This window comes from Cadophora gregata, assembly GCF_030347475.1.
Source record: "Cadophora gregata isolate MNR1 chromosome Unknown scaffold_13, whole genome shotgun sequence".
NCBI lineage: Eukaryota > Fungi > Ascomycota > Leotiomycetes > Helotiales > Ploettnerulaceae > Cadophora > Cadophora gregata.
In genome coordinates this window covers 1,625,810-1,650,508 of record NW_026695936.1, presented here as the reverse complement: position 1 = coordinate 1,650,508, position 24,699 = coordinate 1,625,810, and the positions used below count along the sequence as shown (strand labels likewise).

Here is a 24,699-nt window from a genome sequence, read left to right as displayed (position 1 = left end):
AAATCACCGCTCAAAATGGCCCAGTCAACTATCAACATTCTACTGACCTCGTTCCCTGGTCTCAGTCTCCCAGCAACTCTCGCGCTTCCGCTCCCCGCCGAAACGTCCATCACAGAACTCCAGGAGCGCATTCACCAACGCCTCCCAGCACACAACAGCCGCCTGATTCTCACAACAATATCAAATAAGCAGCTGCCTCTGACATCTGACGAATCCATCTCTGGTCTGCTCTCTAATTCTCAGAATGACTTCCTCTCACTCCGACTTGCGCTGCCTATGTGCGGTGGCAAGGGTGGTTTTGGATCCCAATTACGTGCTGCAGGTGGTCGAATGTCTTCAAAGCGGAAGCGCAACCAAGGCGAAGATAATGGCTCAAGCAGAAATCTGGATGGACGTAGACTGAGATCAGTCCATGAAGCAAAAGCCCTGGCTGAATATCTGGCGATCAAGCCCGAGATGGCAAAGAAAGAGAAAGAGGAGCGGAGGAAAAGATGGGAGCAAATCGTCGAACTTGCAGAACGTCGAGAGGAAGAGATGAGATCCGGAAATAAGGGCAAGGTTGATGGGAAATGGGTTGAGGATAAGGAAGAAGCGAACGAGAGGACGAGAGAGGCTGTGCTTGCAGCGATGAAGTCTGGAGATTACAAGGACAACTTAATTGAAGTGTCAAAGGCCAGCCCTTCAGGATCAGCCGAGTCGGATAGTAGTGATGAAGCATTGGCAGGAACGAGCTCCAAGGATACCACACCCCCTTCAGAGTCAGCAGCGAAGCCAAAACCCCAGAAGTTCTTTGGTTTTGACGACGACGATGAGTTCATGAGCAGTGACGAAGATGAGGATGAAGAGGAGAAGGAAGCTATTCAGGTAGAAATGGAGGAGGATGAAGAGGTCGAGGAGGAAGCTGAGAAAGAACCAACACCTCCACCTCCACCAGCTAAAGGCAGGAGTAAAGGTAAAGCAAAGGCACCGGTCAAGGCAAAAGCAAGAGGAAAAGGCAGAGTTACGAAGCCTTGAAGAACGTGTATCAATTCTGGTTTGGCAAGCGTGGCGTTCATGGACAGTAGGGACGTGAGGCAGGCGCACAATGAATTGTGCTCAAAGCTTTGATCTGTAGTAAAGAACTATTCCATGTTGTACAAAAGCGATTGTATGGTTGAGTTGTTTCTGGATACATCTGATGTGATTCTTAGGTAGCCTTTAGGTTCACGGGTATTGTACCCTCTACCAATTCCGTCTTGCCCCACCTTTGATCAGGTAGGACAGTCCACCCCCTCCCTATCAGCCTCTCCCTACCCATGAATGTCGGGTATCTTTCACCAAGTTTTATTTACATGCCTTCTTCGTTCCATCGTCCACTATTGCGTTTCGTCCCTATCCCTAGAATACTATAATGAGATACCTCACCTGTCAGGCCGTCTGCCGGTCACGGGTGAGCTTCATATCTAGAAAGCCCATCCTCTCCAATTCTTTTCAAGCCAAGAATCCTCCTCCTCTTTGTAGATTATTCTCTTGTACCTCGGTGAGGCTTTTGATTACTAGCGAGATGACGGATTCGCAGTTTCGGAATGTGAAGATCAATAGGGAGAGGTTGTGGAATGATCTCCATGGAACTTGCGAATGGGGGACGGGCGAGCGATGGGGAGAGTAAGTTATCTTTATTTTGAATTCTTGGAGTACCCATTTGTATCTGTGTCAAATGATTCTGCTGCTGCATGAGTGAGTTTTCTGTGTACTCTGGTGCTATTCGGTCCGTGGATTGTGATCAAGTACTTCAGCCAGCGCAACAGCTGGGATAGCGTTTGCTTATGGCAGTCCACCATTGCTGTTTTCTCGTTAGAAACGGTTCTGTTCACTCCATTCTATCATGCATTGGCTTACGGTCTACTAGAGGAAACACGGACATTGGTATGAAGCGCCTCACATTGACAGATTCGGATAAGCAAGTTCGGGATTGGTTTGTCAAGACAACAGAGTCTCTTGGCTGTAAAGTGTCTATCGATGAGATGGGTAAGTTTCCTAAGGCTTCAGAATAATCTAACAACCAATTCCAACTCTACAGGAAACATTTTTGCAGTGCGTCCGGGGAGGAAAGCTGGGCCACCGACTTATGCCGGATCCCATTTAGATACTCAGGTCAGTCAAGCAAGTACACATCATTGGTAACAGCACTCACATAGATAGCCGACCGGAGGACGCTACAATGGCATTCTGGGAGTTCACGCCGGTATCGAAGTTCTCAAAACCCTGAATGACAATGATATCACCACGGAATATCCAACAGGGGTGATCAACTGGACCAATGAAGAAGGGGCTCGGTTTCCAATCTCCATGATTGCTTCAGGAGTATGGGCGGGAGCCTACTCTCTTGAGAAGGCTTACAATCTTGTTGAGGTTGGCAGCGGAAATGCCACTCAGAAGTCGGAGCTGGAAAGAATTGGTTATCTCGGCTCCCTGGAAGCTAGTTACAAGGGCAATCCAATCGGGGCACATTTTGAGTTGCATATTGAGCAAGGTCCGATTCTTGAGAAATCGAATGGCAAGATCGGAGCTGTAGAAGGCGTTCAAGCCTACCGCTGGGTAAGTTAATGCCGTGCTAGTTTGAGCGAACTCGTGATTTTGGAGCGACACCTTCTAAGATCAGTGAACTAGTTCCTCATCACGGTCAAAGGTGCCGACTGTCACACCGGCACAACAGACTTCACCAACCGTTCAGATGCCCTACTTACAGCTGCGAAGCTGATCCTTTATAGTCACAACAAGGCTACTGAAATGGGCTGCTTAGCTTCGACCGGCATTCTCACATTGAAGCCTGGATCGACAAACACCGTTCCAGGATTCGTCCAATTCTCCCTGGATATAAGATCCAAAGAAGATGCTCTCCTGCTAAGGCTTGAAACGGCGCTGAAAGAAGGGTTTGCGAAGGTTGCTGCTGGTGAAAATATCGGTGGACTGAATTCTCTCGGGACCAAGGGTCGAGGCTGTATTGTGGACTGGAAGCTGGAAACGGATTCCCCTTCAACGCAATTTCATGAGGACTGCATCAGATGCGTAGAGCAAAGTGCGAACGATATGCTGGGGACAAGTTCTGCCCCTACAGTGCAAAGAATGACGTCTGGTGCTGGTCACGACAGGTATGATCCGATGACTGCAGTCAGAGCCACTGACCATTGCTAATCATTGAAAAGTGTCTATACTTCAAGACGTGCCCCAACATCGATGTAAGTAAGCTGATTTCTGCTTTCAGACCTAGGCTCACTAGACTCCCAGGATATTTGTGCCCTGCAAGGATGGCGTAAGTCACAATCCAGCGGAATACTGTAGTTCCGAGGATTGTGGAAATGGAGCGCAAGTCCTACTAGGAGCAATACTGCGATATGACAAACTGAGAGTAGAGAAAGGAGCATAGAAACACATTTATAAGTCCCTTCCCATTGATAGTACTCGCATAGCCTACCCACTCGAATCAAAACGTCCCCTCTATCATTCGCATTTGCGTTCGCCGAAATGACTTGTATGGTACACAGCCCTTGTTCAACTGCTCCTTTCTGCGTCATACGTATTTACCAATCCACTCAAAATCCTTTACTGATCCAGACGAGTAGGGAAGGTTCCGTTGTCTGTCAGGGTAGATGATAAGCCTAGATTACCACTAGAAATAGGCCAACACTAACCGCGCTGATCATCCCATCGTTCACACCAGGCACTTGGGCACAATGACTTATATGCCAAGAAGAACTGTAACCCCTATCAGAACTGCTTCCCATCTTGCTACAACAGCTCATACCTGACGGCATGGTGCAAAATCCTCGCCCTTCGCTAGGATGCACTTGTGGTAATCGACATAGTTTTGCCAGCAGTGCTTGGTCTGGTTCTGGTTCGGGAAGCGGGCATCAAAGCCTATAAACAAGAGGTCAATTGCGTGCATTCGAGCTCCGAGAGGGAACCTATTTACCAGCTGCGTAGAAGTTAGCCATCAGGCCATTTCATTTCGGGGCATGAGGATTGAGGAGCTGTTGACTTACCAGTCACGAACTTGAAGGGCTTGGTCTCACGGTCTGAGTCGGACATCTCTGCGATTGGGCTTGAGGGATTGAGTTGAGGGGTGGAGTTGTTTGTGGAGGAGTTCAATTGGAGAAAGGAAGAGGTGAAGTCGTCGGGCGGCCAATCGATTCGGCTAAGGCCCTAGCGCGGAACCGAAATACAGAGGAGCTTTGAGTGGCCCCGAATTTGGGCGTTGTTGCTCCCTTCAACATCACAAGAATCTATCTACTCTACTGAATTGGCAGCAATCCGCTACCATGCAGCCCACTGCAACTCTCAAGATGTTCCAGCCTACCAGGCGGATGATGGCGATGCCAGTAAGTATCAGCCCTCCAGAACTATCGCATCCAGACCAACAGAGACTGATAAAGCCCATCATCAGAACGAAGAGCACCGCGGTACGTAATTCGAAAATAACCCTTGGGAGCCGCGCAATGGATTGAAGGGATACTTTGCACTCAATTGGCACGATAGAGAATTAGAAAGACGGATAGAGACTGATTCCACTGGCGTTACAGCTCACACCATTTCCCAACGACTACGAACCCTCAAGAAGATTCCTCCGGAGTTGATCCCCCTTGGTAAAGATAACGTCCATAAGATCCACAATATGCATTAACAGAGGTCAGGAATCGTCGTCGGTGTTGCTGTCGGGTTTGCTGGTTACTCCATGGCACGAAAGCTCGTTGTGGATAAGCAGATGCGCCTCTCTCGCCAGAACAGAAAGGATTAGATTGTGTAGCAAAGGGGCAACAGGAGGCTAGATTGTGATTTTAGGGAATGGAGATGTGAATGCTTGAGGGATCCCAAAACAAGAAGCTGTAAGCTGTACAAAGTAAATCAGGGGATCATTTGGTATCAATACAGAGCATCCCAATGACTATGATCCCATGCCTAAACGGCAAGCAATGCATTGGCTATCAATCTGCCACTCCTCGCTTTAACTCCAGGCCATTTTCCGTTCCGCCAACGCCATTGAATTGCATGTGACAACCTCCTCAGTTCCACAGCCTGGAAAACCCTCAAGCTGGTTTGGGACCAGCGACATCCAGTCCTTCCAAGCCCTGCATAGGATCATAAGGAGCATCATCTGCACCTGTTTTTGCTCTATCTGCTGCCATCTTATCCTCTTCACTCACAGCGTTCTCTGCGAGCCAGCCCTCCTGTGCCATGTGAGAACGTGATCAAAAAGTAAAGGACCAACGAGGCCCCCAAGGTTTCTGCCACTCACCTGCTCCCACAAAGCTGTCTTGCTTCCCAGTCCCTCATTCACGTTCTTCGGTGGCTTTGCTGCGGATACCTTGATTACCTTGCCAAACAGCTCGGCTCCCTCCATATTGTCAATGGCATCCTTCGTGTCTTCTGGATCCTCAAACTCTACATGCCCGAAGCCTCTATGAAGCTCGGTAGAGTTTGGCCCGTCAGGTTTTCTGTGCTATATGAGCTTGAATTTCGTTTATAAATTTGCTACGACGGGTAACTCACGGGAGAGAAACATCTGCAATCTCTCCGAAAGGTAGAAATGCCGCATGAAGGTTTGCTGCATTTACCATAGGTGCTAGACCACCCACATAGACCGTCGCTTTCCAACGTGCCTGGTCCGACATCTTCGAAATTTTGTCGTGACTAGAGAACGTTTTGGGAAGATATCGAGCTTCTCATGCTCTTGCACTCACGCTTCCATGGGGCGTTGAGCGATGTCACGTGTGCATGGAGTAGTCCGTAAATCTGGCAACTTGGAACGCTGAACATAGCTCGGATCCTAAACACAACTTCACTTAGGACGTCGCATTTGATTTCCATTTGCGTGTCATTCTCTAGCTGCCGGGTATTTCTTTACGTTTTGTTCTGTTTCCCCGCGACGACACAACGATAATTCATTGAGCAAGCTCTGGTCAAATCAACAGATCGACAGAATGGTACGCCTTCGAGAGATTCCTCGGACGGCAGCTTTTGCGTGGTACCCTGGACCGGATTCGCCTTTGGTAGTGACTGGAACTAGAGCTGGTGCGGTCGATGCAGACTTTTCAGACGAGACAAAGCTGGAGCTGTGGGACTTGAGCCTGGACGACTTGGACCAAGGCGTGGAGCTTCAGCCTGTTGCGAGCATTAGCTCAGAATCACGGCAAGTTTAGTTCGGATATCCTGAGTTCAGACTGACTGACTCCTGTATTTGCTAGATTCCACGATATTGCATGGGCACCTGCGAACGCCGATCACCCAAGGGGCATAATCGCTGGAGCTCTCGAAAATGGCTCTTTGGTACTATGGGACGCAGAGAAGCTTATGAAAGGGGCAGATGATGCATTTATGTCACAGACAACTAAGCATACAGGAGCTATCAAATCACTGCAATTCAACCCCTTGAAGCCGCAGATTCTGGCAACCGCAGGCGCAAAAGGGGAGCTATTCATTTACGACATTAACGATATCCAGAACCCCTTTAGATTGGGCACAGCCGCAGCGAGATCGGATGACCTTGAATGCGTCGCCTGGAACAGAAAGGTGTCTCATATTTTGGCGACTGGTGGAAGTGGTGGTTTTGTAACTGTCTGGGACTTGAAAACCAGAAAAGCGTCTCTCACATTGAACAACAATCGGAAGGCTGTGGGAGCTATTGCGTGGGATCCCAATAATGCTACGAAACTTTTGACCGCGACTCCCGACGATACAACTCCAGTCATCCTTCTGTGGGATCTGCGAAACTCGAATGCGCCAGAACGAACCCTGCAAGGTCACGATCAAGGGATTCTATCTCTGTCATGGTGCCAGCAAGATAGCGACCTTTTGTTATCTTGTGGCAAGGATAATAAGACAATCCTCTGGAATCCACAAAATGGGGAGCGTTTAGGAGAATTCCCTGAAGTCACAAACTGGACTTTCCAGACTAGATTCAATCCGCACAATCCGACCTTGTCTGCTACCGCTTCGTTCGATGGCAAAATCTCTATCCAAACTCTACAGAACACCAACCCTACTACAACGCAGACTCCTGTCCAGGGCCCGGTTGATGGCGAAGACTTCTTCACCAAAGCTCAAACTCAACCCCAAGGTGCTTCATTTTCTTTGACAAGGGCACCAAAGTGGCTGGAAAGACCTGCTGGTGCTTCATTTGGTTTTGGAGGAAAGCTAGTAAGCTTTGGCCTGTTGCCTACAGCAATTGGTCAACATCGATCATCCAAAATCCAGATTTCTAATTTCTCTGTTGATTCTGATGTTGGATCCGCTACCGAAGCATTCGAAGCTGCCCTTGTAGCTGGTGACATTGGCAGCATTTGCGAATCCCACATCTCGAAAGCGAAAAGTGAAGACGAAAAGGCTGACTGGAGAGTCATTGAAACTTTAATTGCTGAGAATCCACGGAAACGGGTTACCGAGTACCTTGGTTTCACAGATGAAGTTGAAGAGGCAAGCAATGGTGCTGCGGATAGCGACTTGGGTGACTCGAAGTCAGGGGAGGCCGGGGAAACTACCAACGGTACTGCTGCAAAGAACAGTAGACTGTCTACTCTCTTTGCAGACGGTGTCGATGGGGAAGACTTCTTGTCGAGCATTGCAGCTACAAAGGGTGCCAAGACTGATAACCCGTTTCATTTGTTCTCCGAAGCCGATTCAAATTCCGAGAAGCAGATCACAAAAGCATTAATGCTGGGCCAGTTTGAAAGAGCCATGACGATTTGCCTGAAGGAGGATAAGATTGCAGATGCTCTCATTATTGCAAACTGCGGTGGAAAGGAGCTGCTTGAGAAGGCACAGTCATCCTATCTTTCCCGGAAAACTGAAGGCCCTAATTACCTCCGCCTACTGACTTCCGTCATCGGCAAGAACTTGTGGGATGTCGTGTACAATGCAGATCTCTCCAACTGGAAAGAGACAATGGCGACACTGTGCACCTATGCGGATCCAAACGAGTTCCCAGATTTGTGTGAGGCACTAGGAGACAGGGTAATGGAGAGTGGTTCTTTCAAGGATGCCTCATTCTGTTACTTAATAGGATCGAAGTTGGAGAAGGTGATTAATATCTGGATCACCGAGTTACAGGAAGCAGAGAAAGCCGGTATTGCAGACTTGAATGGAGATTCTTCTTTTTCAATTCATGCCCGTACTCTCCAGAACTTCATCGAGAAAGTCACCGTCTTCCGCGATGTCACCAAATTCGAGGACTCGGAGCAGAATCAGACCTCGGACTGGAAACTCGCTCCACTGTATGAGAAATACACTGAGTACGCCGACATCGTCGCAGCTCACGGGCACCTGTCAATTGCGGAGAGATACCTCGCTCTACTTCCAACTCAGTATCCGGCAGCAGAAGTAGCCCGGAACCGAGTCAAACTTGCATCAAGAAAGGGAGCTCCAGCAGCTAAACCTACTCAGCCAACTTTGACCACCAGAGCCCCACGATCTCAGCAGGGCTACCAGCCCTTAGGAACTCCTGCTGCGACACCAGCTCGTACAGCTCCAAATGCATTCGCACCTCCAGTTCCCGCACCTGTGTCCAACCCATACGCTCCCCCGACAAACACATATGCCCCTCAGCAGACAGGTTATCAACCACCTCAACAGGCTGGCTATGGAGGATTCAATTCTGGCTATAATGCCCCTGCCGGAGGCTATGGAGCGCCTCCCCCAGCTTTTGGTGCCCCCCCTCCCCGAAATATCACTCCGTCTGGTCCACCACCTTCCCAACGGAAGAATATGGAGCAGTGGAACGATACCCCTATGGTTACCAAGCCACCTGTTGCGCGACGAAGCACACCTGCAGCCGCTCCAATTACTTCGCCTTTTCCCAACCAGCAAGGCCATTCCATGCCTCCACCAGCACCTCCGTATGGGTCAAGAGCAACTCCAACGCCTCCTCCTCCCCCACCTAAAGGCCCTGCTCCACCCCGCATAAGCTCGCCGTTGACGACAGGTCATCCCCACTCGTTCCAACAACCAGGTCGTCCATCTTCAGCTGCTAATCAGTACGCTCCTCAGCAACCAAACTCACCTGCCCAGCAATACGGACATCCCGTTCCAGCACCCACAATTGCTCGCGGCCCATCTCCTTACAATGCACCACCAGCAGGACCTCCCCCTTCGAATAGATATGCCCCTTCACCTGCAGTCCAGCAGTACTCTCAACCGCCGTCACCACAATCTCAAGTTGCACCCCCTCCTCCGGCCGGAAACAGACCTCCACCAGCCAATCCTTATGCTCTAGCTACCAACTCGCCTCAGAATCAATACGCTCCTGCTCAGCCCCCACAGCAAGCAAACCAGGCGCCACCACCTCCCCAAGGACCACCGCAGGGTTCCCGCCCACCAACAGGTCCCCCACCTAGGGCTGCTCCAGCAGCAGCTGCTGCCCCTACTAAGACCAAGCATCCCGCCGGAGATCGATCTCACATTCCAACGAATGCTCAGAGGATGGTAGAAATTTTCACTTCCGACATGCAGCGAGTTGCTTCAAAGGCACCTGCTTCATTCGCTGCTCAAGTCAAAGATACTCAGAAGCGACTGAACATTCTGTTTGATCATTTGAACAACGAGGAGCTCATCAACCCCGATACGATTCAGAGATTGAGCGAACTTGCCGAGGCATTACAAGCGAAGAATTTTGACGTTGCTGCAAAACTACAAGTCGATATCCAACGAGAGAAGACAGAAGAGTGTGGTAACTGGATGGTAAGGCGAATTCTACTCTCAAAGGTTCCAATACTGATGTCTACAGGTTGGTGTCAAGCGTTTAGTCAGCATGAGCAAAGTAACCCCTTAGAGCTAAGACCTTGGAAGGAGCAAAATGGGTGACGGGTCAGTCATATTGCAGTGTGCAACAAAAACACAGATTTGTGCTAGATATTTTCACTGCTTTGACTTCTGGTGATTTTGTGATTCCACATCGCCTGGGAGACGAAAGCTGGCGAACACCATCAACCGAGAAGATTCCTTATTTTTCAAGACGTGAAGCCAGATCCAGCCAGGCTATCTGCAAGATAAATTACATGGATCACTGGATGATCTCAGTGAGTGCTAGAATATTTTGCCAAAGTTGGTGCCTTATTACAGAATCAAAGGTGTATACTGAGAGACGCATTGGCTTCGTGCTGAGGAAGCTCTCCTCTCTCTACGGATACTGGCAGAGCATTGCAAGCTATTTGTGCAGTATCCTATGGATAACATCAGGTACGTCCTGGCCAAGCGCTGTAGCCATGCGATAATTCTTCTGAGCAGCTGCTCAATCAGCCGAGAAGTAACAGCAGTTGCTGCTGCAGTGGGTCTCGGTGTATGATCAAAGAGACTTCGTAGGCTCCCAGATATGAAAGACCTACATGTTCCCTAGACATAGCGAGTCTTTGGTAGGATCCAGGTCTCTTATGCTGCCTGCTGCTTCTCAGCGGCTCATGTAGAGTCATAAGCGAGACCGTGTCAACAAGGATAAGGCCTTTGAATTTGAAGAACCTGCCAGCAATGGTAAAATGTAGTTTGACATTTGGATATGTGAAGAGAATTGAGCCTTGTACCTCCAAGCACAAGGTTGTGCGCTGCCAAATACTTGATGTTGTATTGACCTTTGTCCATGCGGCGGAGCATCAGACAACAACGTACCAGCTCATTTGCTAATGTGGTTTGGAAAGACTCACTACTTGACATAGTCCACAACGATATGTGAACCTTGAACATGGCTGGAATTGAACAGGAGCCTAGTCGACTTGTAAATCTCAACAAGGAACAAAGAAATTGACTTGTAGAGTGTTTGAGAAGAAGGGGGGTGGTCACGTGTCTCTTCAACCTCGATTTCGTGGCTGCACTCATTGGAACACTTGCAGGGCGGCATAGCGACACGGTTCGAAAGGTACCTACATACCTCAGTAACAAACAAACGACAAACAAACGCCGAATCGTCAGTGCCTTTCTTTCTCCTCCCCCTCCTACTTCTCTCGCCCTCCTGCCCTGGTGCGAGCAGCCGACACTTGGCCTGACCGCTCTTGTAGTTGATGGAATATCGTTTCACGCCCAGCACGTACCTAGGCACTCGTAGTGTACTCCGTACAGGGAGACAGGGAGACAGGGGATATAGTTGTAGCCTGAGCCAATGAACAGTTAGTGGTTAGAATGCCGAGATCGGGGCGTCCAGCAGCTTTTTTTTTCGCCTGGTTCCCCTCGATTTTTCATGCCCCTGCCTGCCCTGCCCTGCCCTGCCCTGCCCTGCACCTCCGGACCCAGGACCAGGACCACGCCTCTCCCTCCTCCTCCTCACCCACCCACTCATTACTGGGTACTTACCTACCTACCCTCCCTTACCGTCCTGCACTGCATTGCACCGCACCACAAGGCATGCACTGCAGGTGCACTTTCTTTTCCTCCTCCTCCTCCTCCTCCTCCCCACAATTGAAGTAGAGTCATAAGCAAGCAAACCCCCAAACACCCGCATCCGCCCTGGCATTCTTACTCATATTTTTCATTCTTCCCTCAAGTGAATACAGGACAAAACAAAACAAAACAAAACGAAGCCCATCCTCCTCGTCCTCTCCTCTAATTGCCAAACCGTTCTCCACTCTGCCTCAATCTCATCCACCTGATCGATCACCCTCTTCCTGTTCTTCCATTACAACAATTTCACATCTACACATCAACCACCATGTGCCCTTCGTGCGAGCCTGAAGCTATCGCCAATGGCAACGGCCAGGCCAATGGATCTTCCAATGGAGCCAATGAAGCTGCAAACGGTGTTGACGGTGAGTTCTCCCCTTTGGATCGCGATGGACAATTACTAACCTCAATCGAAAGCTCACCCAGGCTTCACCGCCGTCGAGACCAAGTCAAACCCCCACCCCACGCGACACAACCCATACCAACCCGTTGGCGATTTCCTGAGCAATGTATCGAGCTTCAAGATCATCGAGAGTACGCTGCGAGAGGGTGAACAGTTCGCCAATGCGTTCTTCGACACCGAGAAGAAGATTGAGATAGCCAAGGCCCTGGACGATTTTGGTGTTGACTACGTGAGTCACACCAAGGGAATGTATATACAGCAGGCATGCTGACAAGAGGAATACAGATCGAATTGACTTCGCCAGCTGCATCCGAGCAATCAAGAGCTGATTGCGAGGCCATCTGCAAGCTTGGATTGAAGGCTAAGGTTTGTCGCTTCCCCTAGGAGTTTTGGTTCAATAGGCTAAGTTGAGTAGATTCTCACCCACATCCGATGCCATATGGACGATGCCAGAATTGCTGTCCAAACTGGTGTCGATGGAGTGTAAGTCACAAATACATGCTTCGTATTTTCCTTTGCTGATATGCCTCAGTGACGTCGTTATCGGCACTTCTTCTTATCTTATGGAGCACTCCCACGGCAAGGACATGACCTACATCACCAACACTGCAATTGAGGTTATCAACTACGTCAAGTCGCACAACATCGAAATCCGATTTTCCAGCGAGGATTCCTTCAGATCGAGCTTGGTTGACCTTCTTTCAATTTACTCCACAGTCGACAAGATCGGTGTAAACCGTGTTGGTATTGCGGATACCGTTGGATGCGCATCTCCAAGACAAGTTTATGACCTGATCCGAACTCTGCGAGGTGTTGTCAGTTGCGATATTGAGACCCATTTCCACAATGACACTGGTTGTGCAATTGCCAATGCCTATTGCGCTTTGGAGGCTGGTGCAACCCACGTCGATACCTCAGTCCTGGGTATTGGTGAGCGAAATGGTATCACTCCCCTCGGTGGACTCATGGCGCGCATGATTGTTGCAGACAGAGAGTATGTTATGGGCAAGTACAAGCTGCACAAGCTCAAGGATATCGAGGAGCTGGTTGCACAGGCTGTTGAGGTCAACATTCCGTAAGTTTCTCCCAAACCTTCCTCAGAATTCAAATTGACCGATCAATCAGCTTCAACAACCCCATCACCGGATTCTGTGCTTTCACCCACAAGGCCGGTATCCACGCCAAGGCAATCCTCAACAACCCATCTACATACGAAATTATCAACCCAGCTGATTTCGGCATGTCGAGATACGTTCACTTCGCTTCCCGTCTGACCGGATGGAACGCCATCAAGTCAAGAGCAACCCAATTGAACATCGAGATGACCGATGCTCAGTACAAGGAGTGCACAGCCAAGATCAAGGCATTAGCCGACATCAGACCCATCGCAATCGACGATGCCGATTCGATTATCCGTGCATTCCACCGTGGCTTGAAGATTGGCAAGCAGGTAGATCTCCTCCCTAACATGACCGACGAGGAGAAGGCAATGCTGGCCGAGAAGGAGAGAGAGATCGACGTCCCCGAGAAGAGAGCACTTGATGCTGAGGCCGAGCTGCCTACCGGCAAGAAGGCAAGAAATGGCGTTTCAGCATAAAGACCATAATCTTCTGATCTACCTAAAGATCTCTTGTTTTTGCATCAACTTCGAATCACACGGCGGACTGGATATCTTTGGGACAATGCAGGGTCTGCGAATGTCCATAAATGTTCTCTCTCTTCGTATATGGTTGGCTGGCTGCCCCAAAAGTCTAAAAGTGGAATTCTGCTTAAGATCTATCACGTGGATACCTCAAATCGCTGGCTAGACTCTTGCATATGTTTTCAATCTGCGGGTTTTTGCGGATGGCGTTACTCTCTAGTTAGTTTGTTGCTTCGTTTTGCTGGCTGTGTACATATAACGACTCTATCCAAAATGGACCGCGAGACGCAACGGAAGGATGAATGGATGGATACTTTTGAACCAGATATCCGAGTCACTTGTGAATATTGCATGTATGAGGAACTTCTTATTGTCAAGAAAATGGCGTGAATCTGTGAAGTAGCCAAGTTCGTGTGGAAAGTGTACTCAGCCCTGAAGTGAAATATCACCCTAGTTCAATGTCTGCGTCGGTTCAGAGAACCTCTAGGACCGTGGTCTTATGCCAGAATGCTGATTGATACTCAAGTCGGATTTCCGCCCATCAGCTTTGATCTTAGACATGGTGCCAGGAAATTGATATGTCAAGCTTGATCCTTCTCCAGATGCAGATAGTTCCGGTGCATCCTAGAACCTATCACTGGTAAGAATGTATGAGACTACTAATAAAATTACACTAAAATGGATACATGCGTCCTGCTAGGGGAATTCTGTGGTCCTACTGTGGATGAGGCTTGATGTTTTGTTCATTTGGCCTCGATTAACATGGCATGCTGGGGAGATGATATTCATCAAGTCCCAAATATGCCCAAATGTCGCATCCAAGACACGGTCATGGGAAATAGAATACGGTTTATTTTGAAATTGTATGTATACATTTCCTGTTAAAGAGTAGGGTATCTACGTGTCTGTCTAACATAACTTACAAAGCCGCCCCTCCTACATTACTCCGCTTCTTCTCTGCCTTTTTCACACCCTTCATAGACTTCCTCGGCCGGCCTTGTAACTTCCCCTTGGTAGGTTTACCCGCAACATACAACCACGCATTCATCGGTCTCCTGGAAGCGATAAATCTCCCTTCCGGCGAAAACACCTCCACAGCAGGTACGTCTGCATCGACATCGACAACATCGTCGGCGATCTCAGACGAATCTTCAGACTCCCCCCGTGCAGCCTTTGAAGCACGGTCAAATTCCTCCTTCCATTCGCGCGCAAAAGAACGAACCTCTCCCGGCTTTTTTCGAACCTGCGCAACGAGTTCCACCCATCCACATCCTTCAATCAGGATATCTGTTGCAAGGACTTTGTAAGGCAGATTCTCTGGCCTGATGCCTAATGCTTTGCGTGAAGTGATTGGGCCAGTTCGCTGTCGCGTGACGTCCCATTTTAATGGGAATACTCCTGCAGATTTGATCTTCTCTCCTGTTCCAGAAAGAGATATATTTACGAGAGCAGACTCACGTGTTTGCGTCTGCGTGCCAATTGCTTTCTCTGTCGAAGTGACGTGCGCCTCGATAGGTGTGAATGAGTAAGATAGAAATAAGACATTAGGATCCGTTGCCGTGATGCGTATGAAACCGCCGAGAAGAAGTGACTGCCGTGGACGAATGGTCTGTTGTTCTGGCTGGATGCGTGAGCGCATTACCAGGCTGGAGCGGTGTTCTGGCTGGACGTGGAGCTCAAGGTCCCCTCGCGAGAGGCCGGGCAGATCAATGAGCTCGCCTTTCCCATTACCGAAGGGAAGGCGGATGGGTGAAGCGGTTGTGCCTGGGAGAGAGGAGACGAGTGGCATGGAAGGGTAGTCGACCTCGATGGGGGCTGGGGGGAGGAGGGAAGATGTGTCAAGAGATGAAGAAGCAGAGGATTCGAGTTTATCAAATGCTTCTTGTAGCTCCACATCTACTTCGGATTGAATTGCGGTGCTGTCTGCAGTGTCCGACGTGATTAGACTCTCCGGTTCTACTTCCATGCCTTCCGAGTTTGCCTCCACCATATCAAGCACAATCTCCTTTGTCTCGTCCAGTGTCACGGCTGTCCTCGCAGGCAAGATAGTACCCACCTTCTTGTCCGAAGTCTTTCTCCCTTTGGGAAAGACTTCATGGAACAATTGGCTCTTTCCAACATTGACCTTCCCAACCATCCACCCTGCACCACCTCTTGACCAGATTTCCTCTTTCAGCTCTTTCGTCCACCAAGCCTGCTTTGCACTCACACATCTCACATTTCCCAGGCGAACATCTTTTGCTGATCTTCCCAATGCATCACGAAGAACTTCTCTTAAGTATGGCATCATTTGATCAACCTGTATCTTCAAGGGCGCAAGTAAATCGGACCGTGTGATGATGAAGCTAACTTCCGTTCTTCGTCCATGGTAGAACCTCCCTGTCTTTGACCTTCTGTTCAGCGATCTCTGTGGCGTAATATGTAAAAGTTTCTGTAGTCCTGGCACAAGAGACATGGGGAAATCCGCTGCGTCAATAACATGGTAGACATGGTTGTATTTGTACGGCGATTCGAAAATGGTATCTTGAATAGATTGTATAGATGGGTGGTGTATGGAAACACCAGTTTCATGATGCTTCAACTTGTGGCATCTGTCACATACAGGTGGCTCTGGATCTTGTACTGCGAGGGGTTAGCAGAGGTTCCACCACTTTCATTTCTTGGTGCTGACCTGGAGCTTCTAAATCTCCTAAATTCAAGCTCGCAGCTTCCGTTCCTGCTCGTTCTAGAGCTGCTTTCACGACCTCATCCTCCGCAGATAATTCCTGCGTCGATAATCCTTCTACAAAAGTCTTGACAGATTTCCTGGTCAGAGTATAGTATCCGGGCCCTTCACTATCGACTGTCTGCGAGAGGGCTCCGCAACCTGCGCATTGCTGTGGTAGCTCTTCTAACGGCGACTTTCGAGCTTTCGGAGGTCCTTGTGCTTGAATCGTTGGAATCGAAGAGACGCTTCTTCTCTGTGAAGCTGGCGAAGTGGACTGCGATTGTCTATAAGTACATCGAAGTGGTATTGAAGTCGTCCTCAGGATAGCTGGACAAAGAAACGTCGGTATTTCAGCAAGAGGCATTACGACCTGCCTCGCCACTCGTCGAGCAATGCGTGTACTTGTTGCCATTTTCCATTTGGGTGACTTCTTTACTCAGTGATTCCTGCCTGTGTGAAGCTGGAGATCTTCACAAGGCCCCTAAACTTTTTTTGACAGGGATTCATTCGGATGCAGTAGCGTCAAGGCTTAAATAATTTACTTGTACCTACATGCTGTCGAACGACACTGCAATCGGATCCTGCCAGCACTGAACAGGTCAAGCATATATTCAAGATGGTGGCTGTTATAAAAAGAATGAGAAAGCTGAGAGCTGTGCGTATTCCCTGTCCAAAGTGCTCCCACAATGTGAATGCTAACTTGCGGTATGTAGAAGGTAGACAACTTCTCGAGTCATCAACATGCCTTCACAACCCAATTGACACAGGATGTAGTTACTCGCCATTAGAATAGGTCCAGGAGCAGCAGTTTTACCACCCGAAGTAACGAGGATACATATGGACTTTGCGCGCGATATAGAGGATGGACATTACGGACCCAGGTACAATCTCCTGAGCTTCAACAAATCCATCAACCCTTACTGACATCGCACCCAAGGAAGTTCTGGCGCAACTGTCTCCCTCGATTAAAATACCACAATCCTGCCGTCCCTATGACTGTCAATCGTACGAATGATCAATCCGGCCCCGCGCTCCTGACGATTCACTTCACGAACCCATCAGCAGCAGCAAGTACAAAGCCAGAAATCTCATCCACGACGACGAAGGAGACATCCAGCGCACCTGTAGCAGCTACGAAAGCTGGGCTACCGACGGAAAGAACAGAGGTTGTCAACATGAAGCATAGGCCCGAGTCAGAAATCCTTGATCAATTGCTGGCGATTACGAGAGCGAGAATTGTGAAGCCCACAGCCGAGGAGACGAGACAAATTCAAGATATTGAGGACCAGAATGCTAGAAGTGAGAGGGATGCTATTATGATGGCTGAGGTTAATGCGAAGAGGAAACGAGAGGAGGCTATCTTAATCCAAGCCAGAGGCGACCCCGATGCGTTGCTGGGTTGATTTGCTGAGGGAACGATGATTACAAAGTGCATGGTATCGGCGTTAGCTGTAGAAATATGTGTACCATTACGCTCAAGCATACGATTCTGTGAGCAATTTGTCCTTTGAGAAATTTCTGATGATGCAAGGGTGTTGGGCTGTATCATTGATTCCATGTCACAAAGCTGACCATCAGCTATCACCCAGGAGTGCCAGAGCTCTTCTTGCTAAACCCTCCAAGCATCTATAACGCTATGCCTTAGACTCCTTTTTATTGGAACGCCTTCCATGATGCTTCATTTTAATCCAAACCCCTCGCTCTCATTCACCGCACGCCAAAGCATATGGTCCAGCTTTTCCTTAGAAGAATAACGCCATAGTGACAACATGTTGAAGCACGTCCGTGCAACAGGGAATCTTGGACCATCGTCCCCAAGGCATGATAGCTTAATCACCAGGTTGGTCGCACCCATGGCAGGAATACGATCACTTCCCGTGATGAAGCTCAGTAATTTTCGTTGATCTTTTGGGTTGGCAGCCTCGAAGGACTGCCAAAACCATTGCACCACTGGCTCGGCCTCTGCAGCATTCGGTACCTTCCAATTCTCACAGACCGATACTGCTCGAAGGGAAGTAATATCGAGGGGTTCATCAGAGCCTCTGATGAGAAGCTCAATTTCTTCAGGTCTGAATAGCGACAGAGCGTTCCCTCCACAAACTGTAAAAAAGCCTCTTTTGAACGGTTCAAATTGACGAGCAACAGCAGTGTCAAGAAGATATCGAACATACAAGTCGACGAAATCTCTTCGGTTGGCATTCGTTACTGGTCTCTTACCTCCATCTGGGCAGAGGGGTACTTGAGTTAGCTGGCCATATCGGTCAACATCTGCAACAAAGTCCCGGCAAAAGGTCGCTTCGACATCGCCATCAAATTCAAGGAGTTGCCGAAGACCGCGAGCCAGTGTTGGTCGGTACTCGGCCAAGTCTTCAAGTGAGTATGTCATAGAGGGCTTTGCATGAGATGTTGCGCCGGGCGCAGCTGCAGGAGCAGCAGCGAGTAACTTTCGAAAAGCAAAAGGTGGAAGTGCAACGTCGAGTATAGTAGAGTTGTAGATTGCCAACCCAAGGACAACACCTACAAGGAAGAACTGATCTGTTGTCTCAAAACTGTTCGGATTGAAGTAGCAGAATCCAGAGTCATCATCATAAGAGAACATTCCTGGAAAAATTAGCATACTTGCGATAGTAGCAGAGAGTCCTTACCATGCTCAGGATTAAAAACATCCCTAACTAGGAGCAAGAACCATTCTTTCCGTAGACCACCGGCGTCAATACCTTCTTCTCCTTTGAACTCAATACGTAGACCTTTCTTGATTTCCTCTCCGCCTGTACCCACAACTTCGCCTACCCCTTTCAAACTATCTTCTACTAGACAGTCTCTTCTAATCTTCAAGACCAGGTACTGATTTACGGTCTTCCGAGTCATAATGCTGTCGAAGAATGCCTCTCTGGCCTTCACTTCCATTTGTCGCCTAGCATCGTGTTCCATGATCTGAATCTTAGCCCATATGCTGAGGAAAAAGGGATATTGGCAAAAGGCAAATTTGCCTCGCTTAGACTCCCACGCCTCGAAATCCGCGATCAGATCCGAGTAGTCGAGGAGAGTATTGTAAAAATCGCTCGTTGGCAGGATTTGTCCATGATTATGTGCCCTATCTCGAGCGGCCAGGCCAGCACTATGAGCTCCTATCAAAGTGGCTAATGCGGGGTTTGCTTCCCCACGCCTTGCCAGGCCGCTATTATTTGCTGAAAATACTAATGCCATCACTCTTGCTGCAGCTTTGATTTGCCAATCATCGTTGTAGATTACAGGTTTCGGTTTGCCATCGTGCTTTTTGCTTGACTGACCCGGAGTTCCCAAAGCTGCATGGAGGGCTGCCGAAGTAGCACGTCCCGATCCACCAATTCCAATACTCGGTACAAGATCTGCCGTTGGATCTTGGTCAATTTCCCGTTTCTTACCATGCTGCCTCGTGAGCCGGTATGTGACAAAGCTACCAATCAAATCCGCTATTCTCTGAAACTGGCCATCTGAATATCTTGCGAACCACGAGACAAGGTGGTGATGACATTCGTTTGGCACATTTGACAAAAGTCCCAGAATCCGTTTGATGATGCCCGAATGCTGTCCCGAGCTACCTCTGCTCCCTTCAGCCTTCGCAGGTGTTGTAGCTGGCGCACCTCTACGTGCACCTGTAGCAGCTTGTCTACTAGGAATTTCTCGTTCCCGTTCTCGTGACTTCGAGCGGCTTCTGTTTCTCAGCCTCACTACGTTATGCGTAGGATATAATAGCGGGTTTGCGAGAATGATGAGAAGAAATCGAAGATCGCTTGGCTCTTTCAAAGGTCGTCCGGGTCGTTTGAGCAGACTTTCGATAGCTTTCAGCAGGACCCGTTGGGCATGGAATTGTGCCTCCATTATTCGATCCTCGATATCCTCCATTAATGATTCCGATAGAGATTGGAGCTGTGGTACTATAGTCTCTGTGGCTGATAGCTCATCCAACTTCTTCCGCCACGTTCTCCCTGCGCTGAGAACCAAATGATACCATTCATTTACATCAGACCATTCAACTCGAGGAGATCTCACGGTTACAATATCTGTGGTATCGTTTGAGGAATCTCCAACGCGATGTGTACGTGACCTCTCGGGGCTTCGCAAATCGGATCGATTACCTGTCCACCAGGAGCCATTTTCAGCAAAGTCGCCAATTAGAAGTGTTTTTGCGTCAAGCTCAGACAATTCTGTATCCTTCCGAGCAGTTCGGTCAGACAAAGGAGCTGTCATGTTTCGCCTGATGCCTTCACTTTGAGTCCTTGGTGCCATGCTTGGCCGGACTGTGGTAAAAGAGCTGTTGATACATTCAAAAGAACCGAAAGAGGCAATGATGTAGTCTTCTAAAGGCTTAAAGATATTCCTCGCAGCATCAGGTCGAATCTGCTGCGCCTGGCCCGCTTTGTCTCTTTCGCCTAGATTGCCTGCAGCTCGAGTCCCCGAATGAAGTTCCCTGTTCCTGTGTTCCATGTGGACATCGAGAAAGCTTCCTGGGGAAGACTTTGAGTACTGAAGAGCATTGACTGGGGCCGGACATGATGCGCGTTCGCAAAGATTTGACTCTCCCGGGAATCCGTTCCTTTGAATGATAGGTCGAGGAGGGACATGAACAGCGGTGCCAGTGGCTTGAAACCCGAGACCGCCTTCCTCCATATTGCTTTGCTCATACTTCTGTCTATCTTTACTCAAAGGTGCGGTTTGCCTCATTGGTGGTTCGGGGGAAGACGGGACTGGACTTGAAGTAGATCCTCCATCATGCTGCAGGCGTTCTAAAAGATAGGCTGTAACGCACTGGTCGACAATCTGTCTGGTTCTTCTAAGAGATAATGGATTGACTGGACGCCATCAGTATTTTGCTTGAGTCAGCTGTAGAAAAGCGTACCTTTCTGAGCATGACTTGATCCAGGATATGTACCAGCTTTGGCAGTGACAGGAGCCCGATGTCCGTCCCCTCGTCTTGCCTCCAGCGCAATTGGCTTCAGATCATTGATTGTCAAGCAAACAGTACACCTGAACACCTTCAACTCCTTCGGCCACCGTACCATGGAGTCGCATGTCATGCATTTGCCAGTCGTCAAGTCCTTGTCGGGTACCTTTTGCTTTGGTGTTGGGTTTTGCGCGATGTTTCGAGCTGCGATGGGGGAAACAGAGTCGTCGTCTGTGGACTCGAACCCAGATGCCGTCGCAGATTCCCCATGACGCTTCTTTTTCGCAGAAAACAATGAGGGAAACGGGTGGCTCATTGAGCGTCCATGGCTCGAAGTTCGTGTAGGCTTCGTGGTGTTCGAAGCAGCATGGTTCGAGTGAGAGGCAGGAGGTAGACTGGGAATCCCATATGCATTATTAAGTATATCGGCTTCAGATATTCTGGGACGTAGTCGCGCAGGAGATGCTGGTGGGTCATTGACTGAATTGGATCCCGTCTCTGTTCGTGTGCTGGGCGAAAGCAGTCTGCTTGACCACGGAGGCATTGCACAACTCTGGGTCCTGAGATGCTCGATTGCGGTCGCACATAGAGTGTTGACGGTTCATTGAAGATATCAGGAGAATACCAGGCACATATGCAAGGTTTCAGAACTGTTGCTGATTTGTAGCGGGGTTCGTTTTTGTCCTCGTATTTGCATACTGGGGCACTATGAAGCTGAGGCACGACCGTTGGAGGGCGTGTTTCCCTCCTTTTAGGACGCGCTTGCCCAAGCTTTGGGTTTGCGAACAGGGAAACACCGTTCTACGTACCTATCTCCAACATCACTCTTGGGTTGACAGTGTCTCTGTCAAGAGGGAGATCCTAGTTCACGAGAATCAGTAAATCGACAAAACGTTCTGGGCCTGATGCGGACTGGATACACCCTGGTTTTGATTCGACCGGCTGCTAGATATAAGCCATTCTTCAGTTTGGCGTGATTCTTCGGTAAATAACGCCGACTCACCGACTTTTACTATAGACCCTACTAAAATATAATAACCTAGAATTGTAACCTTTATAACTCTATTAAATCTCTATTGATTTTCTTCGGAATTAGGTTATTTTAAAGCTCTTACCTTAAATATTCGAACCTAAGCCTGCGAGCTATCTGATATTATAGCTCTAAACCTACTAGCTTAGAAAGTATTAAATATCAACTGAATATTATCCTATAAAGTTGATATTAACCTATAAGCTCTTACTAGAGAGTTTAGAATAATATATAAGATAATATATAAGCGGAAACAGACTCTAGATCGTTAGATATTACCTTTAGAATATTATTACTATAGCTCTTTACCTATTATTACTAATAATATAAGTGAATATATTAAGGCGTTACTTAAGAGGGAGCTAGATTTATATTAGGACGAAATTATAGCGTATCTATAGGAGGCTTATAAAGTTGACGTATTAGTTAATTAAGTCTTTAAGGCTCTCTAAAGGCTTAATTATACTAAGAAAGTACTTAAGGTCTCTATAAGTTAAAGGAATAACGAATTAATCGCGGCTTAAAGGCGAAAGATAGTGTTTTAAAAGGCCTAGGACTTATACTTTATTAACAAATTAGCCTATAATAAGCGTATAATAAATAGGCGTAGAGGATAGGCTCTTAGGGGAGCTTCTATAGAGGTTTAGAGAGTACTTAAATAGTTAATAAAGTAGTTGATTCTCTCTATATACTTACTTTATAGTTATTATTAGCTATTAATATACTAAGGCTTAATTACAGTTGAAATCTTCACTAAATAGCTAGAAAAGAGTATCTTACTTAAATACATAGAGCTTAGAATTAAAGTAGTAATAATAGATAACACGTTAATCTATAGTAACTCTTAAGTATTAGCTCTTTATATAGCTTTTAGTCTTTAACTTGAATATCTCTCTTTATATTACCTTTTTTTTAACCTTATTAAAGAGAGCTTCGCAGATCTAAAATCGTAGATTAGGAGATACTAGCGCTAAAGTAAGTATACTTAGGAGGAATTTAAAGGCTTTTTAATAATAACTGTAAAGTTAGTTAAAGTAAGAGCTAACGCTAAACGTAGAGCTAGAGGCCACTTTCGCTATTCAAGTTATTAAAGCGTACTAATTAAAGAAGGTAACGAAGTTAATATAGAATAAGAGTTAATTAAACAGAAACTATATAAAAACTATAGCTATAAATACTACTGAAACTTACTCCTTGTATTCTTTATTATTACTCTTATCTTCGCCTTTATTAAGTTTATTATTTTCTTAAATAAGAGCCTGTTAATTATACTACTTCTTAAATAGCTTTAATTGCTTTTAAATCGTCTTTAAAACACTACTTTTTATTTTAAGCTCTATTACCTCTGAAATCGATATATCTTTAACTATATTAATATCGTATTCTTATTCCACGAAGGTTTTAATAGTAAAATTAAAGTAAGAGGCTACTAAAGCTATAATTGGAGGTATAACTTCACGAAGGAACGATTTTAAAGTAAATAACACCTCTTCTACCTTTAAACTACTATTATAAAATAGACTTGACTTTTGTAGATCTGTTATTAATATAAAGTTACTTTCAACTTATTCCTTATAAAGGTAGTAGTAACCACTTCTTTACTATACCTGATTAGGAAGAGTCTAGAGCTCGGTAAAGCTCGGTAAGACTCGGTGGAGCTCGGTTAACTCTGAAGGGGTTTACCGACAGTTACCTACTTAGTTATACGTAAAGGGAAATAGCTCTACGCTACTACAGGAGTTTACGTTAAGTTTTACATCAAATGTAATTAGTCCTAATCGGGAATAGCCCGGGGAATTTATCTATATAAGCTCAAGCGCCCTCTACGGAATCGAGGGCTCCTCAGCTTAATATTCACGCTATTAGAGAGGTTATCACCTGATCTGTAGTTATTTCGCTTACGTGCTAGCTAATACTAAACTATACTATTATATTATATTAAGCTTAAATCACACTACTAGTAACGGCGTAATAATATCCTAACGACTTATACTTATCACTCTAAGTGAGCCTTTGTTTTTCGACCCTTATTATCGCTACCTTACTAGCGCTACTCACTCGGTTATACGATAATAAACAACTTATACGAAGTTATAAGACTACGCTTGGCTTAGCGTTATTTAAAAGCTGGAATCACCTAGCTTTACTATTAGTTAGAATTACGAGGCTAGCTAAAAGCAGATAAGTACTTATTATTACCTAATACTCTTATATTAACCCTGAATATCTAACTAAGTCACGGGACTTGGCTATACAATCCGACTACTGAGCGTCGTGCTAGTCGTTAAGAACACTCCTAACTCGGACTAGCTTCTTATTCGCTATTAGCTATTACGAGAGCTAATATCCCTCTTAGAAACGTTATTATATTACAACGGCGAATAAGAGCTACTTCAGAGAGCTAAGCGAGCCTATTAGCGTGCTCCTAGCAGCAGTAGAAAAGACTGTTTTTATAGCCTCTATTCTTTAATACGCGCGGCTCCCTGAAAGAACTAATTAAATCCTTAAGTTTAAATATACATTTAACTTATAAGCGTAAAACGCTAAAAAGAGTTATTTTAGTACTTATTACAACGGTTATTATTCTGTAATAGGATAA

General features: G+C 47.2%; 10 protein-coding genes across 10 annotated transcripts; 6 read left to right on the top strand and 4 right to left on the bottom strand.

The window, feature by feature from the left end:
- Nucleotides 1-15: 15 nt before the first annotated feature.
- Nucleotides 16-1,014, top strand: ONS95_004020 (uncharacterized protein; the record flags this gene model as incomplete). Its single annotated transcript, XM_058497362.1, has 1 exon — nt 16-1,014. One exon carries the CDS (start codon nt 16-18, stop codon nt 1,012-1,014), a length of 999 nt encoding a protein of 332 aa, XP_058353305.1.
- A 529-nt stretch (nt 1,015-1,543) lies between these two features.
- Nucleotides 1,544-3,174, top strand: ONS95_004019 (uncharacterized protein; the record flags this gene model as incomplete). The annotated part of the gene is made up of 5 exons (XM_058497361.1): nt 1,544-1,644; nt 1,889-2,007; nt 2,060-2,133; nt 2,182-2,577; nt 2,650-3,174. 5 exons carry the CDS (start codon nt 1,544-1,546, stop codon nt 3,172-3,174), a joined length of 1,215 nt encoding a protein of 404 aa, XP_058353304.1.
- A 408-nt stretch (nt 3,175-3,582) lies between these two features.
- On the bottom strand, nt 3,583-4,068 carry COX12 (Cytochrome c oxidase subunit 6B; the record flags this gene model as incomplete). Its single annotated transcript, XM_058497360.1, has 4 exons — nt 3,583-3,617; nt 3,672-3,735; nt 3,785-3,897; nt 4,023-4,068. 4 exons carry the CDS (start codon nt 4,066-4,068, stop codon nt 3,583-3,585), a joined length of 258 nt encoding a protein of 85 aa, XP_058353303.1.
- A 230-nt stretch (nt 4,069-4,298) lies between these two features.
- On the top strand, nt 4,299-4,774 carry ONS95_004017 (uncharacterized protein; the record flags this gene model as incomplete). The annotated part of the gene is made up of 4 exons (XM_058497359.1): nt 4,299-4,358; nt 4,424-4,439; nt 4,560-4,622; nt 4,671-4,774. 4 exons carry the CDS (start codon nt 4,299-4,301, stop codon nt 4,772-4,774), a joined length of 243 nt encoding a protein of 80 aa, XP_058353302.1.
- A 289-nt stretch (nt 4,775-5,063) lies between these two features.
- Nucleotides 5,064-5,648, bottom strand: ONS95_004016 (uncharacterized protein; the record flags this gene model as incomplete). Its single annotated transcript, XM_058497358.1, has 3 exons — nt 5,064-5,204; nt 5,273-5,471; nt 5,527-5,648. The coding sequence occupies 3 exons, from the start codon at nt 5,646-5,648 to the stop codon at nt 5,064-5,066; spliced, it is 462 nt and encodes a 153-aa protein (XP_058353301.1).
- A 34-nt stretch (nt 5,649-5,682) lies between these two features.
- On the top strand, nt 5,683-9,857 carry SEC31 (protein transport protein S31). Its single transcript, XM_058497357.1, has 3 exons — nt 5,683-6,166; nt 6,222-9,708; nt 9,755-9,857. The coding sequence occupies exons 1-3, from the start codon at nt 5,958-5,960 to the stop codon at nt 9,797-9,799; spliced, it is 3,741 nt and encodes a 1,246-aa protein (XP_058353300.1). The 5' UTR covers nt 5,683-5,957; the 3' UTR covers nt 9,800-9,857.
- A 1,805-nt stretch (nt 9,858-11,662) lies between these two features.
- Nucleotides 11,663-13,394, top strand: LYS1_1 (Saccharopine dehydrogenase; the record flags this gene model as incomplete). Its single annotated transcript, XM_058497356.1, has 6 exons — nt 11,663-11,759; nt 11,812-12,026; nt 12,083-12,163; nt 12,213-12,280; nt 12,330-12,872; nt 12,923-13,394. The coding sequence occupies 6 exons, from the start codon at nt 11,663-11,665 to the stop codon at nt 13,392-13,394; spliced, it is 1,476 nt and encodes a 491-aa protein (XP_058353299.1).
- A 964-nt stretch (nt 13,395-14,358) lies between these two features.
- ONS95_004013 (uncharacterized protein) lies at nt 14,359-16,558 on the bottom strand (the record flags this gene model as incomplete). Its single annotated transcript, XM_058497355.1, has 2 exons — nt 14,359-16,061; nt 16,111-16,558. 2 exons carry the CDS (start codon nt 16,556-16,558, stop codon nt 14,359-14,361), a joined length of 2,151 nt encoding a protein of 716 aa, XP_058353298.1.
- Nucleotides 16,559-16,762: 204 nt separating this feature from the next.
- On the top strand, nt 16,763-17,549 carry ONS95_004012 (uncharacterized protein; the record flags this gene model as incomplete). Its single annotated transcript, XM_058497354.1, has 3 exons — nt 16,763-16,801; nt 16,921-17,027; nt 17,084-17,549. The coding sequence occupies 3 exons, from the start codon at nt 16,763-16,765 to the stop codon at nt 17,547-17,549; spliced, it is 612 nt and encodes a 203-aa protein (XP_058353297.1).
- A 275-nt stretch (nt 17,550-17,824) lies between these two features.
- Nucleotides 17,825-21,614, bottom strand: HUL4 (putative E3 ubiquitin-protein ligase; the record flags this gene model as incomplete). Its single annotated transcript, XM_058497353.1, has 3 exons — nt 17,825-18,747; nt 18,792-20,978; nt 21,026-21,614. 3 exons carry the CDS (start codon nt 21,612-21,614, stop codon nt 17,825-17,827), a joined length of 3,699 nt encoding a protein of 1,232 aa, XP_058353296.1.
- Between the last annotated feature and the right edge of the window lie 3,085 nt (nt 21,615-24,699).

What these genes read in the sequence shown, in the direction of transcription:
- SEC31 (XM_058497357.1), top strand. Translation starts at nt 5,958, where the DNA reads ATGGTACGCCTTCGAGAGATTCCTCGGACGGCAGCTTTTGCGTGGTAC. An exon ending in AGCATTAGCTCAGAATCACG is followed by an intron (nt 6,167 to 6,221) that starts GCAAGTTTAGTT and finishes TGTATTTGCTAG; the next exon opens with ATTCCACGATATTGCATGGG. An exon ending in AAGAGTGTGGTAACTGGATG is followed by an intron (nt 9,709 to 9,754) that starts GTAAGGCGAATT and finishes TGATGTCTACAG; the next exon opens with GTTGGTGTCAAGCGTTTAGT.